The sequence below is a fragment of the Mus pahari genome, chromosome 10 (genome assembly GCF_900095145.1).
Source record: "Mus pahari chromosome 10, PAHARI_EIJ_v1.1, whole genome shotgun sequence".
Taxonomy (NCBI): domain Eukaryota; kingdom Metazoa; phylum Chordata; class Mammalia; order Rodentia; family Muridae; genus Mus; species Mus pahari.
In genome coordinates this window covers 37,666,274-37,681,585 of record NC_034599.1, presented here as the reverse complement: position 1 = coordinate 37,681,585, position 15,312 = coordinate 37,666,274, and the positions used below count along the sequence as shown (strand labels likewise).

At 45.8% G+C, this 15,312-nt stretch overlaps 1 protein-coding gene across 2 annotated transcripts in view; it reads left to right on the top strand.

The window, feature by feature from the left end:
* Nucleotides 1-15,312, top strand: part of Grik4 (glutamate ionotropic receptor kainate type subunit 4) — a 417,019-nt gene that overhangs the window by 375,956 nt on the left and 25,751 nt on the right. For both annotated transcript variants that reach the window (XM_021205965.1, XM_029543599.1), the window contains 2 exons: nucleotides 11,834-11,943; nucleotides 14,677-14,850. In XM_021205965.1, the coding sequence (XP_021061624.1) occupies nucleotides 11,834-11,943; nucleotides 14,677-14,850 (284 nt within the window). The remainder of the gene's footprint in view (nucleotides 1-11,833; nucleotides 11,944-14,676; nucleotides 14,851-15,312) is intronic.

Here is a 15,312-nt window from a genome sequence, read left to right as displayed (position 1 = left end):
CATGTCCCTAGCTTCTTCTCTCCTTTCTCTGTTGAGCTCCAAGAGGGTTTCCAAAAGAAATGGAGACATGCATCCTTTCAGCATACTACCCTGCTCTGGCCAGCTGTAAAAACCCAATCAGGCTATGGCCTTGATTTCTCGATTAATACTGAGGGAGTTAGAACACAGCGGAGATCTGTTGACCTACGGGCAGCACTGAGATGGAGGTGTCTCTATCCTCTGGTACACACGGCTGGGATGCTCATCACAGGGCACAACAGAATCAAATAGCAGCTCTGTCCAGTACTATACTTTAGTCACCAATCCTGTGGACATCCTAAAGGAGATCACCAACCAAACATTGTCTATCACCTACCTCACAAATCTGCAGCTATGTTAGTCCCTTGCAATACTTCTTGGGAAATTAAGTGTTGTATGTCACCTTGCAAGACTACAGCTTTCCCAGGTGTGTGACAGATTAGTCCATGTGTCTTTTAGAAAAGTCTTTTAGAGTCATGGTGACATCTGTAATAATTGTCTAGAACTCTTTACCATAAAGATGCCCCCTTCCAACGTTTGCCTTTGAATCCTTTCAACCTCTCCCCATGTATCTATGTCCAAATTTCCCATTTTAAAAGGATTCTCATTATTTTCACAGGGATCACCTTTTTTTCCCCTAAGATTTATTTATTTTATTATATGTAAGTACACTGTAGCTGACTTCAGACACTCCAGAAGAGGGAGTCAGATCTCATTACAGATGGTTGTGAGCCACCCTGTGGTTGCTGAGATTTGAACTCAGGACCTTCAGAAGAGCAGTCAGTACTCTTAACCACCGAGCCATCTCCCCAGTCCCTACAGGGATCACCTTAATCCAGTATGATTTTATCTTAACTCTCTATAACATTGGCAAGGACTCTATTTTCAAAAGAGCTTGAGTAGTCACATATACAAGTCATGGGAGTTAGGATTTCAACACCATTTTGAGAGGGACATGAACCAACCCCAAGAATGTAAGATGACCTTTTTCAATTAGTTTAATGCTATAAGAACAAAAAGAGAATTTCTAAAGAAGGAATTCTGCCCCAGGCCAAAGGAGAGATGTGCCTCAGATTCTAGCCTGCTGATCTTTTGGACTTATAAACTCCTACAATCATATGAGCTTATCCTTTAAAATCAATATAAATATGATAGATAGGCAGATGAATGGATGGTAGATAGATAGATAGATAGATAATCAATGTATAATAAATAGATGATAGATAGTAGATCAATAGATACATGTATACACACATATACGATAAGTAGGATAAGTAGATGGATAGATTGTTTAGTCAAAGTTCTACTGCTGGGAAGAGACACAATGGCTGTGGCAACTTTTATAGTTTCATTGGGGCTGACTTACTGTTTAGTCCATTTTCATCATGGCAGGTTGCATGGTAACATGCAGGCAGACATGGTGCTGGGGAGGTAGCTGAGAGTCCTACAGCCAGATTGGCAAGAAGCATGAACAGAACAAGACAAAGGCCACCTCCAGTGACACAGTTCCTCCAACAAGTTCACACCTCCTAATCTCTGCTAAGTAATGCCACTCCCTAATGTCCAAGCATTGCACAGATGAGCCTATGGGGACTATTTCTATTCAAACCATGACATAAATATACAGGAAATTGATATTTAGATGATAGGTAAGTAGATAGACAGATGGAGGACTTATAGATGATATGATGTGATATGATATAGCTATAGAAATATATAAAATATATATGTATGTACCTATATTCCCCCATCATTTCTGTTTCTCTGGAGAACCCTAACTGACCAGTGCAGTCTTTCAGACTGGTCCAGAATTCCCCCTCTCTCCAGTCCTACCTCAGAGGTTCTAGTATGCCACCCCACTGCTCAGAACTAATTTATAATGAGGCCAAACTAAGTGAAAAACGAGTTCTGGCACAAACAAGTTACACTGAGCAGACCTGACAGTTTATGCATTTATTCAACAAATATTTACTGAGTGCATTTCTGCGTGTGAGGTACTATGCTTAGAAAGTTCCAGAATCTCAATTGGTGAGAGAACATTCCTAAATTGGCTGAAGCTGAGGAGAGCTAGTAAGAATGTGCGCAGCTGTATCAGGATCTGCCAGGCGGAGTCTGCCACCAGAGTCCCATATAAACCTACACAGAGATGCTGCCTTCAGAAGAATAGTGCCAGTGTGATGAAATTAAGGTTAAATAATGGTGTTTACTGGTTTGTGAACTTTCTCTGATTGATGGTTATCTTTGAGCAAAAAGTATAGCTAATTTGCCCTCATTTATAATCTATAAGAATCTAGAATCTCTTTCCCCCATATCTATAAGGTCACCTGACTAATGAGTAATTGTTACCAGAAGGTGAGCATCTGCCTGCCGTCAAATCTGTATGCAAACATCAGAGTACTTCACTCAGTACAAATGCCTAGTCAAGAACTGTTTTTATTCATTTATTCATTTTTAACACAAAACCATGAAATTTGTATGTATTCACAGGGTACCTTGTATTACGTGTTTACACTGCATAGTGTAATCCCAGTTAAGCACAATTACAAAAGCCTCTGGAGAGTTGTCAGAATGTCTCAGTGCGCCCAGTGCTTGGTGTGCAGGCCTAAGGACCTGAGTTCGGATCCCCTCAGACCCATGAAACACTTACTGTAATGGTGTCATCTGTGGTGGTTTGCATAAGAATGCTTCCCCAGGTTCATATATTTAAATACTTGGTCACCAGGGAGTAGGACAGTTTGAGAAAGATTAGGTGTCATGGCTTTTTTGAAAGAGTGTCTCTGGGCTTTAAAAGCCCATGCCATGTCCAGCGTCTCTTTCTCTGCCTGCTGCCTGTGGATCTGCATGTAAAGCTCTCAGCTACTGCTCCAACACTGTGCCTTTCTGTTTTCCACCATGATGATAATGGACTAACCACCGTGAACCTCTAAGCAAGCTCCCAATTAAATGCTTTCATTTCTAAGAGTTGTCATGGTCATGGTGTCTCTTCACAGCAATAGAACATGGACTAAGACAGCATCTGCATTCCAGTGTTTTGGGGGTGGAAACAGGTAGATTACAGATTCCCATGGGCTAGCCAGTCTGGCTGAAACAAAGAGTTCCAGGTCCAATGAGAGACTGTCCCCAAAACAAGCTGGAGTATGATAAAAGAAGATATTCGATAACAGCATCTGGCCTCTGAATGTGCGTGCATGGACACATATACACACCATGCACACATATACACACACTATACAATACACACTACACACATCACACATACACAGTACAGATACATCACATATACACACTACGAGTGCATACACACATGCACACACACACACACACACACACACCCTCCAGAATAATAAATGGTGGCTAGCATGCTTCTGAAACTTAAAGATGATCAGAAACAATTTATGAATTTCCAACACTTTTCAGATTGTTTTGCATATAGATCATTAAACATTCATTAGGGGATATTCTCTTTATTCCTAACATCACAGAATAATGTTTCTGTTCAGTCGTCTCTAAGACCAAAATAAGAACATTCCCTGATAATTGTCAAGCCAGCTTGGGAGTCTGGCTTTGCCATGTTTACTGTTGACCCTTTGAGCTCTTTGTAACTTTATCCCTAGCACCCGAGTCACCATGTCTCATGATGTTTCTGGTGCCTCTCCATCACCTTGACTAAAACCTCTGTCTTCATCCTTTCCCTCCCCTCCCTGTCCTTGCCTTCTTCCCTAGCTAATGCCACTCTAACCTTAGACTCCTCTCTGAACTCCAGCAGTGTGTACATCTCGCACATGGCCACTTCCCTCCACCTGGATGGCTAAGAGAGACAACCCACAAGCTGTTCCAGACAGTAGGGAAGGGCTTCCTTTCAGCAGGATGGGTTTAAGTTGGGTCTAAGGAAGAACATTCTGACATAGAAGACTATTAGCAAGCTTGACCAGAGCATTTGCTGCCCTGGGATATTTGGAGACTGAATCTGAATAGTCTTCAGCAAGCTGGTTCCTCTTCCTCTGTCTCAGCTCAGATAATGTCACCTCATTCAGTGACTTGAGCTGACTCCTCTTTCTTCACCCCCAACAGTGCTCCAACTCTAGGTAATCTCCATTTTTTTCCTGCTTCTCTCTAACCTCAGCTGCTGTTACTACAGTAGCTTAGAGTGTCCCTAATGGAAAAGTGTCTCCTATTCTCTCACTATTACAACCAAAGACCACAGACATCATGAGCATTCACTAAGAAATAATGGTGAGCTTTCTTTCCCCTTGTCTTCATTGCCACCTTTGCCCTCTTACCCCACAATAAACCCCAGGTGGAACTGTTAAAAAAAAAGAAAGAAAGAAAGAAAGAAAGAAAGAAAGAAAGAAAGAAAGAAAGAAAGAAAGAAAGAAAGAAAGAAGAAAGAAAGAAAGGTGAAAATTCTGGACTCTAGCCTGGATGCCTGCTACTGATGCTGGATGGGACAGTTATTCACTACAGATCACATGCACCTCTGTTGCTTCATCTGTAGAAATAAATGAGTTGTCCTGTGCAGATTAAATGAGAACACACATGCAGTGCTCCCATAGCAGTGTCCGCTGTGTGCACAAGGAAATGTTCACTATGATATGTACTAAATACAGGAGAATTGCTCCTCACTTCATTCCAGGCCTCATGCTGCAGCCTGAGAGTTGATTGCTTGATTATCTTACAAGTTTAATCATATCAACCTCACACTCCAGATCATTTACCAGCTACCCAAACTCCTAGCATGGCATGCATTACAATAGCCTCCCCTCACCTCCTTATCTAGGTTCACACTCATCTTCTCTCCTCTCAACAACAGAACAAAACCATCACTGCCCTTCTATACCCAGCTCAAATGTCATGTGGTCTCTCCCACCCAACCCACTCTCTTCTCTCAGTGGCTGCTATCTATTATATACTTTCATGATGCATTCAAGTATTCTCTCTCTGTTAACAAGACCCCAGAATGGGGTATAGTAAGGAAAAGCTACTGTTTCGTCAGGCTAGAATTTTAGATATTACTTTTGATTTGGAAAATGTGATGATCCGAAACATATAGTATTACTTGATAGGCATGACAGTAAAGTGGGAAAGCGAGAGAGAGAAGAGTGAAGGCCATATCTAGTGGCCCTGTGGTCAGTGAGCACCATCTTCTCAGTAGAACAACACTGACCCCCAGAAGCCCAACTTATGCTAGGGAGGTCCAGTATGACAGTATGCAATAAAAAATTATTTTTTTTATTTCTGTTCTTTATCCCAGTTGGTCTTGAGAATAGAAATGAAGTAAAGATAGACATTTTAGGCAGTCCACTATATCATCCATCCAGGCAGGGCCATACCTGACACCTGAACTTACTGTTCTCTCTGACAATGTCTAACACACCCAACGTACAGCACAGCATCTGTTTTTGTTACTTTTTTTCCCACTGTGACAGAGTCCCTGACAAAGCAACTAAGAGAAAGGAGGGCTTATTTTGACTTCTAGTTTGAGAGCACAGTCTATAACAGCAGAGCAAGCCTGGCAGTAGAAATGTGAGGCTGCTCATCACATTATATTTATAATCAAGAAGCAGAGAGGATGGATGCTGGTACCTTCCTTCTGTCTTTCCTATTATCATCTAAGGCCCCGCCCATGAGATGCTGCAGCCCACACTTAGAGTAGGGCTTTCCACATCAGCTAAACTTCTCTAGGAACACCACCCACAGACATCTGCAGAGCTGTGTCTCTTAGAGGGATTCCAAATCTAGTCAAGTTGCTAGTGAAGAATCACCATCACATCATCCACCCGAGAAAGCACTAGGATCCTTGCCTGGGACCAGATGGAATTCTAAGCCATGCACTCATGGCTGGACCTTTAGATCTGGGGTGGCTTCAATTGATGCTTCAAAATTGGTAGTCATGTGACAGGATCTGGATGGAGTTCAAGGCTTATGAGTCCCCTGGCCAATTAACTCATTTCTTTTTAATGAGAAGTTTGGTGTTTGGTCTAGTAGTTTATCTCCAAGGGGATTTTGTTTTCAAGAGTTGTAAGGCATTGATGCGCACTGTGAATTCTCAACTATGTGTAAGAAAAGGAGAGAACAGCCTGAAAAAAAAAAAACATATTTGACAGAGCATATTTTGTGGCTTTCTGTCTTTTTTTTTTCCCCTGCTGCAACAATTTACCTCATGATGTTTTTGCTCAGACTAATATTAAAGTAAGTTTGTATTCCTCAAGCACTCCCTGTCTGTTGTAGTAAGGTATTATTGGAATGTGCCAGAACCCAACCTGGGATACAACATTTGGCCCATTTAACCCCCAAATGGGTAAATCTCATTTAAATAATTCCATGTTGGCTTCTTCAGGGAGGTTGGATTGATGTCTAAGATATAGCATGTTGACGCACGGCTTTTGATTTATGGGATGCTTTCACACAGGCTCTGGTTGAGTGCAGCAGTGCCAGAGACAGGTGGGATGGTTTTTAATGCGAAGATCAGGAGGTTGGAACCCTCAAGTCTGGTTCTGAGTACTGTAGTCTACACTGAAGCCAAGTTTCCTGTCTCCAGGTCCCAAATACTGTCAATTACTTGTCCCATGCTGTAGCAAGTCTATTCCTCCCATGTAAAGGACATGCATTGATTAGATGCTTGTTCAAGGCTCTTTCCTATCTGAGGACTTAACCTGTGAGATCTGTGAAGCCATACAAGGTCTCTAGTCAGCCTGAGTGCCTGATTCTCCTTGGATAGGGAAGCTCCATTGTCTTTTCCTTTCCTTTGCTCTCAGAATCTTTTCCCTCAAACAAAACAAAACAAACAAAAACCTGATAAAAAGAAAAGGTAATAATCAGGTGTGTGGTGGTTTGAATGAGAATGGACTCACGGACTCATATGTTTGAATGCTTGGTCCTCAGCTAGTAGAACTGTTTGGGAAGGATTAGGGGTAAGGCCTTGTTGGAGAATAGATGTGTCACTGGAGGTGGGCTCGAGGTTTTAAAGGCCCAGTTTCTCTCTGTGTCTCTGTCTCTGTCTCTGTCTCTGTCTCTGTCTCTCTCTCTCTCTCTCTCTCTCTCTCTCTCTCTCTCACACACACACACACACACACACACACCCCGTGTGTGCTGCCTACAGATCAGGTTATAAAGCTCTCAGCTACTGCTCCAGCACCATCCCTACTGCATGCCACCAAACTCCCCACCATGAAGATCTGGGACTAACCCTCTGAAACTGTAATCAAGCCCCCAACTAAATGCTTCCTTTTATAAGAGTTACCTTGGTTGTGGTGTCCCTTCACAGCAACAGGACAGTAACTAAGACAGGCAGCGACTAACAAGTGAGAGAGAAATAAATGTCAAGACAGAGCTAGTGCCTGACATTTGTTGTGTGTGTTATCTGTTTTCCAGGCCGGTGAGTTTCATCTCAGCAAGGCTGTCTAGGAACATGGGAAGGCGCTCTAAGCAGTCAGAAAATTGCTTCTAACTTATTAGTCTGTTATAAGGTGGTCAAAAATGAATCATGTCCATGTCCCTAAAGCTGAGTAACTTGATAGCATAGCTCACCATTAGAAATATGGAGCCCTGGATAGTCATTATAATATTGGCTGTTTATACATGGTGCGCATCTCACTCAGGTTGTCATATCAGCATTGTTCTACTAACAATCACATTCATGCTTCCTGTGCATCATCATGTTCTACTTTTATGACAGAAGAAGAAAAGCAATATGCCCAGAGATGGTGAGTGGCTTGCCTAGGCCTGACCACTCAGTGAGTCGGGATTAAGGCTCGGATGGGAACTTGGGTGTCTCCAAGCCTGGTCTCCAAGCAGAGAAGTAAGAATAGATATGTCCATGTGTGAGAATTATTAACAAACAGCTTTCTAGGTGTTTTGTGTGGAAGGGAGGTAGCTACTTGCTTACTTCATCCTCTTGGGCTTAAAGGCAGAGTGCACACTAAGCCTCACTATACAAGACACATACTACAGATGAAGCACATTAGCTTTTACAATCATATATAACTTCCTCTGCCTCTCCCAGAACACTAACATATACCTGGACAATCTGACCACAGAGTCAGCATTTTTGTTTACCATTTATTCTGCCTTGTCTGGCTCTGGTGTCCCCATGCATTTGGTTCCAGACTTCAGAAGGAAAGTGCTTTCTACAATATCATTTTCCAACACACAGAAATTGAATTAATAGATGCTTAAGAATAAGAGGCAGCACTGACATATTTCATATGAGAAGATCTACTGCCACAAAACAATTCAAGCAGCCTCCACAGTCCAGGACCGTGGGCTAGTTGGTGGCCAATCCTTGACAGCTCTCTTATCACCAAAGAGGCCAACTGTGGTAGGGTCAGATTGAAGCACAGTTCAAAAGTCAAGGCCACTGCTTCTAATTTTCATCCTACCAGCAGGACTTGGCCCGTCCTTGACCTCCACGGCACAGATCTTTGGCTACGGCTGTATGGAGAGAGATGGATACATAAACAGTTACTATCTACATTCAGAATGGTTGCCATCACCTAAAGGCACTGGCCACACCTGCAGTCCGCAGTTATATTGATCGTCTAAGTCAATACAAATGCCTATAAAACAACAGTCACAATAAATGATGGTGAGGATAGATACATACATCTATGAGTTCTTTAAATGAGTAGGATTGAGTGAATCAGGATTCTCTTGGCACGGGGTAGAAGGCCTGGGATTAATTAGGGAGTTTATTGGAGCGAGCGGCAAACATTAAGAGTCGAACAAGACTTGGTACAGCTGCCATGAGAATGGAGCAGTGCAGCGTGCCGATGGCACAGCTTGATGAGTGAGTACCAGGGAAATCGAAGTCATCACTGATGATCTGAGTAAGACACAGCTTCCCTGGGCCCCGGTTCTGTCAGCATGGAAACTCGGGTATTGAAATCAAGAGCGCATAGTGAGGTGTCAAGTTTTTCGGGAGAGTCTCTGTCACCGTCACACATCTTTTGGGTTCAGTAGAAGCTGGTACTTTGAAGAAATGCCTATGGCATGTGACCATAGTTTGTGCCAAGTCCCAGTGACTAGGGTGTTCCTTGGGAAGGAAGCAATCCAAAACATCCACATAGGAAAACTGGTTGGCATTCAGAATCTTGCAAGGAGCATGCTTCCTTGGCGATTATCTCAACAGTGTGGCTCAGCCTAAACCCAGACCCAGATCTCTAATGACTGCCCAGACCTCGTTCTTCTGGTCAGTGTCGTCAATCACTGGTGAAACCAGAGGCTGCCAGTGTGACAGACAGCTTTCTAGTGGGGCCGTGTCCACGTCTTGTTTCTTGTTTGTGTGATGTCCCACGCCGTATAACCCAAGCCTCTAGGAGTTTGTCTCACGGCTCTGCATCATTTCTTATCACCCCTAACCAAATATGGCAGCTTTAAATAGTTCTGCCATCTTCCTCGGGTTCACTGCTTGTGATACAATCAGGTATAGATTTCTGACATGGAACATCTAATGGAGTTCAGATTCAGAAAGCAGCAATGAAAGGTTTTTTTTTCCCCCTTCCTGGCTGTCTCACACTTGAAAGGCACAGAGTAAAACAGGTTTAACAGGTCACATAGAACTCATGCACATTTATCACATAGAATTCACGTACATTTATCGAGAGGCAGTCTGGAACTGTTAGAAGAGTGGCCCCAAGAGTGGACCAAGCTAGTGACTTCTGCTGCAGTAGAAGAGTAGCAAAGGCAGTCTTCTTTTAGTCCTTCATCACCTGTGTGGGTTCTTCACACGCTACATCTTTCTGTGTCTGCCACGGGATGCTAGGGCGATGAATAAGACAGTCAGCCTGTGGTAGACACTGGAATGAGAAACAATGGATTCCAGATTCTGTTGCCCCTGAACCCCTTGTTTCTTGTTAGAAGATTGATATAATGATGGAAGCAAACACACTCATGATCTGGTCTCTAACCTGTCCCTCTCCTCCTCCTCCTCCTCCTCCTCCTCCTCCTCCTCCTCTTCCTCCTCTCCTCCCCTTCCTCCTTCCCCTCCTCCTCCCCTCCTCCCCCTCCCCCTCCTTCTGTTCCTTTCCCTCAGTTACTGTCCTTTGCCTCTTCAGATTCATTTCCCCAACCAGCCTGATCAAGCGTTCTCTGAACATCAACAACCATTCATGTACTGTGAGAAAATGCACTTGGATTCTCCCTGGCCTGTGCTATACAGGGAAAGAAAATTATTTTCATAAAGGCTTCCTAAGAGGTTCTGGTCACATTGACGAAAGACGGCAGGTTCCAAGAATGACTGCCTATAAGCAGGGCAAGTGGGAAAGCAACTCTGTGTCCCTTTTGTGCCAGGGGACAGTAAAATTCTTCCCTAGGGCATTGAGGATGCTCTTCCTGGTTCTCTGAGAGGAAATGAGAAGCCACCCATAAAAGCTGAAGTCCCTGGGGAACAAGGCTATGCAGGTACCATGGGGTCACTCACACAGAAAGCGATAGGGGCAGACACTTCATACAGGTAGTAGGTGCTATTATGACATACATAACTTTAAGTGTGAAAGCAGACCTTCTCATAGATTGGCTTAAGGTGATATTGACTTCTAGTTACATCCACAGACTTCCTGGATTCCTGAGATCGTAAAAATTACAGCATTTCTGTTTCAAGTGGCCCTTAGACAGCATCTAGCCTGGTGGTTTTGTAGTAAACAGAAGAAGTAAAACTGACAGCAGAACATGGCTGGCACACCCAACCTGCAGCGGCAACCACTGCTCAGCTCCTGTGCCGTCAGACCATCTGGGGCAGTGGTTCTCAACCTTCCTAATGTTGCAACTCTGTAATACAGTTCCTCATGCTGTGACCCCCTGACCATGAAATTATTTTTGTTGCTGCTTCATAACTGTAACTTTGCTACTTTTATGAATTATAATGTACATACCTATGTTTTCTGACAGTCTCAGGCAACCCCTATGAAAGGGTTATTTGGTGCCCCAAAGGGGTTGTGACCCACAGATTGAGTATGGGTGTTCATTCTGATCTAGGGTGTTTGTTTCCTTTAGGAAGAAAGGGACATAGATGTGTATGTGAGCTCTCTTCAATGAAAGGTGGAACACTGGAGGGTAATGAAGCAAGCCTGCAGCTTTCAGAAAGTGGGTCTGATCTAGCCCAGCTCTAGCTGAGACCAGACAGGATCAGGAACCAGACGCCTTGACACCGTCTTTCACATTCTTTCTTGTTAGATATGGTGGGAACTTGGAGCTGATTTTCCCTTCCTGGCTCCAACCTCGAGTTGCAAGCACATCAAGCTCAGAGGGGGCCAGATGGCAACTTCAAGGAGTTAGAAGATGTGTCTCTAAAGTCGTCGATTTGCCATGGCATGACTTTGGGTGCATCTCCTTGGGTTTTGATTTCTTCACTAGGAGAATGGACGTAATCGTCTGAGGGGCCCTCAGGACTGTTTCCACTGTCTGAGGACACTGCGCAGGGCAAAAAAAACCAAGGGAACCAGCCATATTGACATTCTCAGGAGAAAGATGCAAATGTTAAAGAGAGGTGCTGAGGTCAGACCCCCGTAGAGCAACTTCACCTCACAGGTCCTCCTGAGCCCCAAGGCAGAAGTCATAGGTGTCAAGGGCTGGCAGCTTTGCTCAGCACAGAGCCTCATTGTCCCAGGCAGAGACAGGCCCACACTGTGCTTTGCTTCATCAGTAGATCAGGGTTTACAAGGTGTTCAGTGTAGCCCTGGCTACACCATCATCCCTGGCATTGTTAGAATCACCCAGAGTCTCCCCCAAAATGCTAGGTCCAAGCCAATGCTCATGCCCTGCCCTGCCCAAAGCCATTTTGACTATGTATAGTGAATCTTATTTTCATCTCCATTTCCAGGGACGCAGACCGGGCTATTTCTCCTTCCTGGATCCCTTTTCTCCAGGAGTCTGGCTCTTCATGCTTCTAGCTTATCTGGCCGTCAGCTGTGTCCTCTTCCTGGTGGCTCGGTACTCTTCCCTTTCTTTCCTTCCCTGTCCTCACACCGCCACCTCGTGTCCACTCTGGGAACTGCATGGGGTGGGAGGGGGGTGGGAGGAGGAGAGGATGGTTTAGAAGACCTCTGTGCCAAATAGAGATGGCAGAGGGACTGGGGGGACTGGGGGGTGGGCTGAAATGCTCTCTGCCCAGCTGTCAACCTCACACTAGCCGTCCATCTGTCTGTGCACGTGTTCCCTACCACGCGCAGCGTGGACAGGTTTGCTTGTCTGCATTTGCTTTTGTATTCTGGCCTCCTGCATCCTTGCCACCCGCCCCAACTTGGATAGGAGCTTTGGGAAAGAGGAGAGAGGGAGGGGGTGACAGGAAGATTGCTCTAATTAAGCATGGTGCATTTGGGTACCCTGCCATCTATCTTTGCTATGATCTGCCCTAAAGTCCTGAATGACAAGAAATGGAGCCTGAAAATCCAAACAGAGTTGGTGGGGGGTGTGGGGGAGAAGGGGGACAGAGGCCACAATGACACAGGCTGGGGAGAATGCTTCCTCTGCAGAGGCTGGCTCTGCCTCTGAAAACACAGCTGTCTTGGCGAACAAAACCCACAGAGGGTAGCAGGCAACAAGAGGGTACATTTGTGCCCAGTACTGAGCTGGGAGACATGATCAGGGTTAGGGGCCAAGGAAAATTAGCCTTCCCTTGTCCCCAGAAGGCAGGGACTGTTCCTGGTCATATGGAAACACTCCAGGTTATCCCTAAGCTGTAAACTTCCTAAGAATATACTACATACAGGGGGCTGTTTGCCCCTGAGCTAAGGTAGCCTGAACTTCAGGACAAGCCACCTTCCACCTGCTTAAGTCCCCACCACCTGCTCAGCCCTCAGTTTACCACAGGGGACTGTTGAGTGGGAACGGAGAATAGCTGAGAATGAGCTAGAAATCGGACAGAGGCTCTAAGGCAAGTGACTTCTCCTTGTCTCCAGACCACAGTATCAGGGCCAGATGATCCTTTGGCCCCTGTTCTATCTCTCAGAAGGGGGTCTTCCCAGGGTTGTGTTCTGTTTATGGATTGGGGTGCCCATGCTCTTTCCATTCAAGAAAGGCAACAGGAATGTATTGAGTCTTACATGGCCCGTGTGCCTCTTTTAGTGGTGATCAAAGGCTAAATCAAACGGCCTTTGTGGCCACCCAGTAGTCTTCAAAGGCAGGGGGGTTTGCTCTTGTACACCACCCACCCCTCTTGGTCCCATAGGCACTGCCACTGTCAACTATCTGTTGTCGGTGACAGCTGGCGAGGTGCGGAAGCTCGCATGCTGTCTGACACTTCCGCTCTCCACTTCGCAGCGCTGTCTGCTGCTGTGTTTAAGAAGCTGTCTGTGAGATCCAGGCTCTGCTGCTCTGAGATTCTCTTTGGCCCCCCGTGGCTGAGCCTGTACGTGTGGACAGCTGGCTCTCGTGGAGTCTGCACAGCTTTCAAGTCACCTCTAAGACTCTGCAAAGGGTCTTAGGGCTTTGTTGCTGTAGAAACACACAAGAGGGACTCACCTAAAGCTACCCTGATGGGCTCTCCACCCCCCTTTGTGGTCACCACGCCCACATACTGTCCCAAGTCTGGCATTAGCAAACAACAACAACAACAACAGCAATAACAACAACAAAAGAAAATATGTTAGCCTATTGTGGTAGGAGGCTGAGACAGAAGGACTGCCATGCATTTGAGTCTAACCTGGGCTATGTAGTAAGTTCCAGGCCAGCCTGGGCTAGAGTGAGACCCTGTCTCAAAGAATGAAAATAGAAAAGGCATTAAAGGGTTAGTCATATGACTGCATAGTTGTATGCTACACAAACCTGGGATATTCTGCTCTAAGGCAACGGTTTGCACGTGGGTTCCACGGAGCGCAAAGGCTCCTGGGAGCCTTCAGACACATGTGGGCACTGAGAATTCTAAAGCCCCAGTGCCTCTTCCTTCAGATAGGTTGTACTTTCATTTTCATATGCTGTCACTCTGGGTGAGATTCTAGAGCAGGAAAATTAAACCCCCGGCAGCCGCCCCCAAGCCAGCTCATCATCAGAGGCACCTCACAGTGCTAATACCTTTGCGTCTCTAAGGCTGGAATCTGGGACACTGCACCTGATAATAGGGAGTCAGTGGCCGTCAGGGTGGATGCGGACCGGGCCTGGGGCTCTCCACACTGCTCAGGACCTTACAAGTTTTTAGTCCTCATGCAATTCACAGGCCTGTCCCACAGGAACTTTTTAAAACAGGCCTCCCTGGCAGTTCTGATGTAGTCGGGGTTTGAGACCTATAGCCGGGGTGAGAGTTTTTAAGCTGGGGCCCTATGGGGTTTTTAACTTGTCCTGGTCTCCTCAGGAATTCGCCATGAAAACACAAGGACCCTTCCAGGCTGCCCATTCTCGGTACTCCCACCTTTCTGACAAAGCCATCACCTTTAGTCATTTTAAACATTGGGGTTGAACACCTGAGTTTACTTAAGGGAGAAATGTATTTATTTGAAGGATTCAATAAAAATAGTTTGAGGAGCACCGACCTTCTCAAACTATTGGAGGGGGTGAGTCCAACCCACCTCACCCCCTCCACAGGAAAAAGAAATCCAAGAACCCAGGTTTGGCAGAGGGGAGAGTGGTGGACCCGGCCACACAGGCATAGCCAAGAGGATGAGTTGTGAGGCTCTCCAGCACCCCATGTCTACTCTCCTCACCCCAGGAATGTGGTCTTCTCTCCTGCAGGTTGACTCCTTATGAGTGGTACAGTCCACACCCTTGTGCGCAGGGCCGGTGTAATCTCCTGGTCAACCAGTACTCCCTGGGCAACAGCCTCTGGTTTCCGGTTGGAGGCTTCATGCAACAAGGCTCCACCATCGCCCCTCGAGCTTTGTCCACCCGCTGTGTCAGTGGTGTCTGGTAAGGCCCGGCAGCAGACCCAGGGCTAGGGGATTAGACTAAATAGAGGCCCGAGGCCAGATAGGGGTGCTGCATACCCTCAGTCCTAGCACTTGGAAGGCAGAGACAGGCCGAGCTCTGAGTTTGAGGCCAGGCTGGTCTACAGAGAGAGTTTCAGGACAGCCAACCCTACACAGAGAAACAGACCAGCCCTCTCCAATGGCAACGACAGCAACCAGGAAGATCTGCCTTGCCAGGTAGACCCTAGCAGGGAGCTAGCTGTCTTAAAAGTTCAGAGGGTGATGGGCAATGTGGATGTGAGAGGTGGGGTAAGAGTGGATGAAGAATCAGTGCTGTTTACTCTATCTTAGCACTCTGGGGTCTGGGACAGAGGACAACCAAGATGAGAGAGAGGGAGAGGAAGAGGGACAGGGAGGGGGAGGGGGAGGGGGAAAGAGAGAGAGAGGGAGAGGGAGAGAGAGA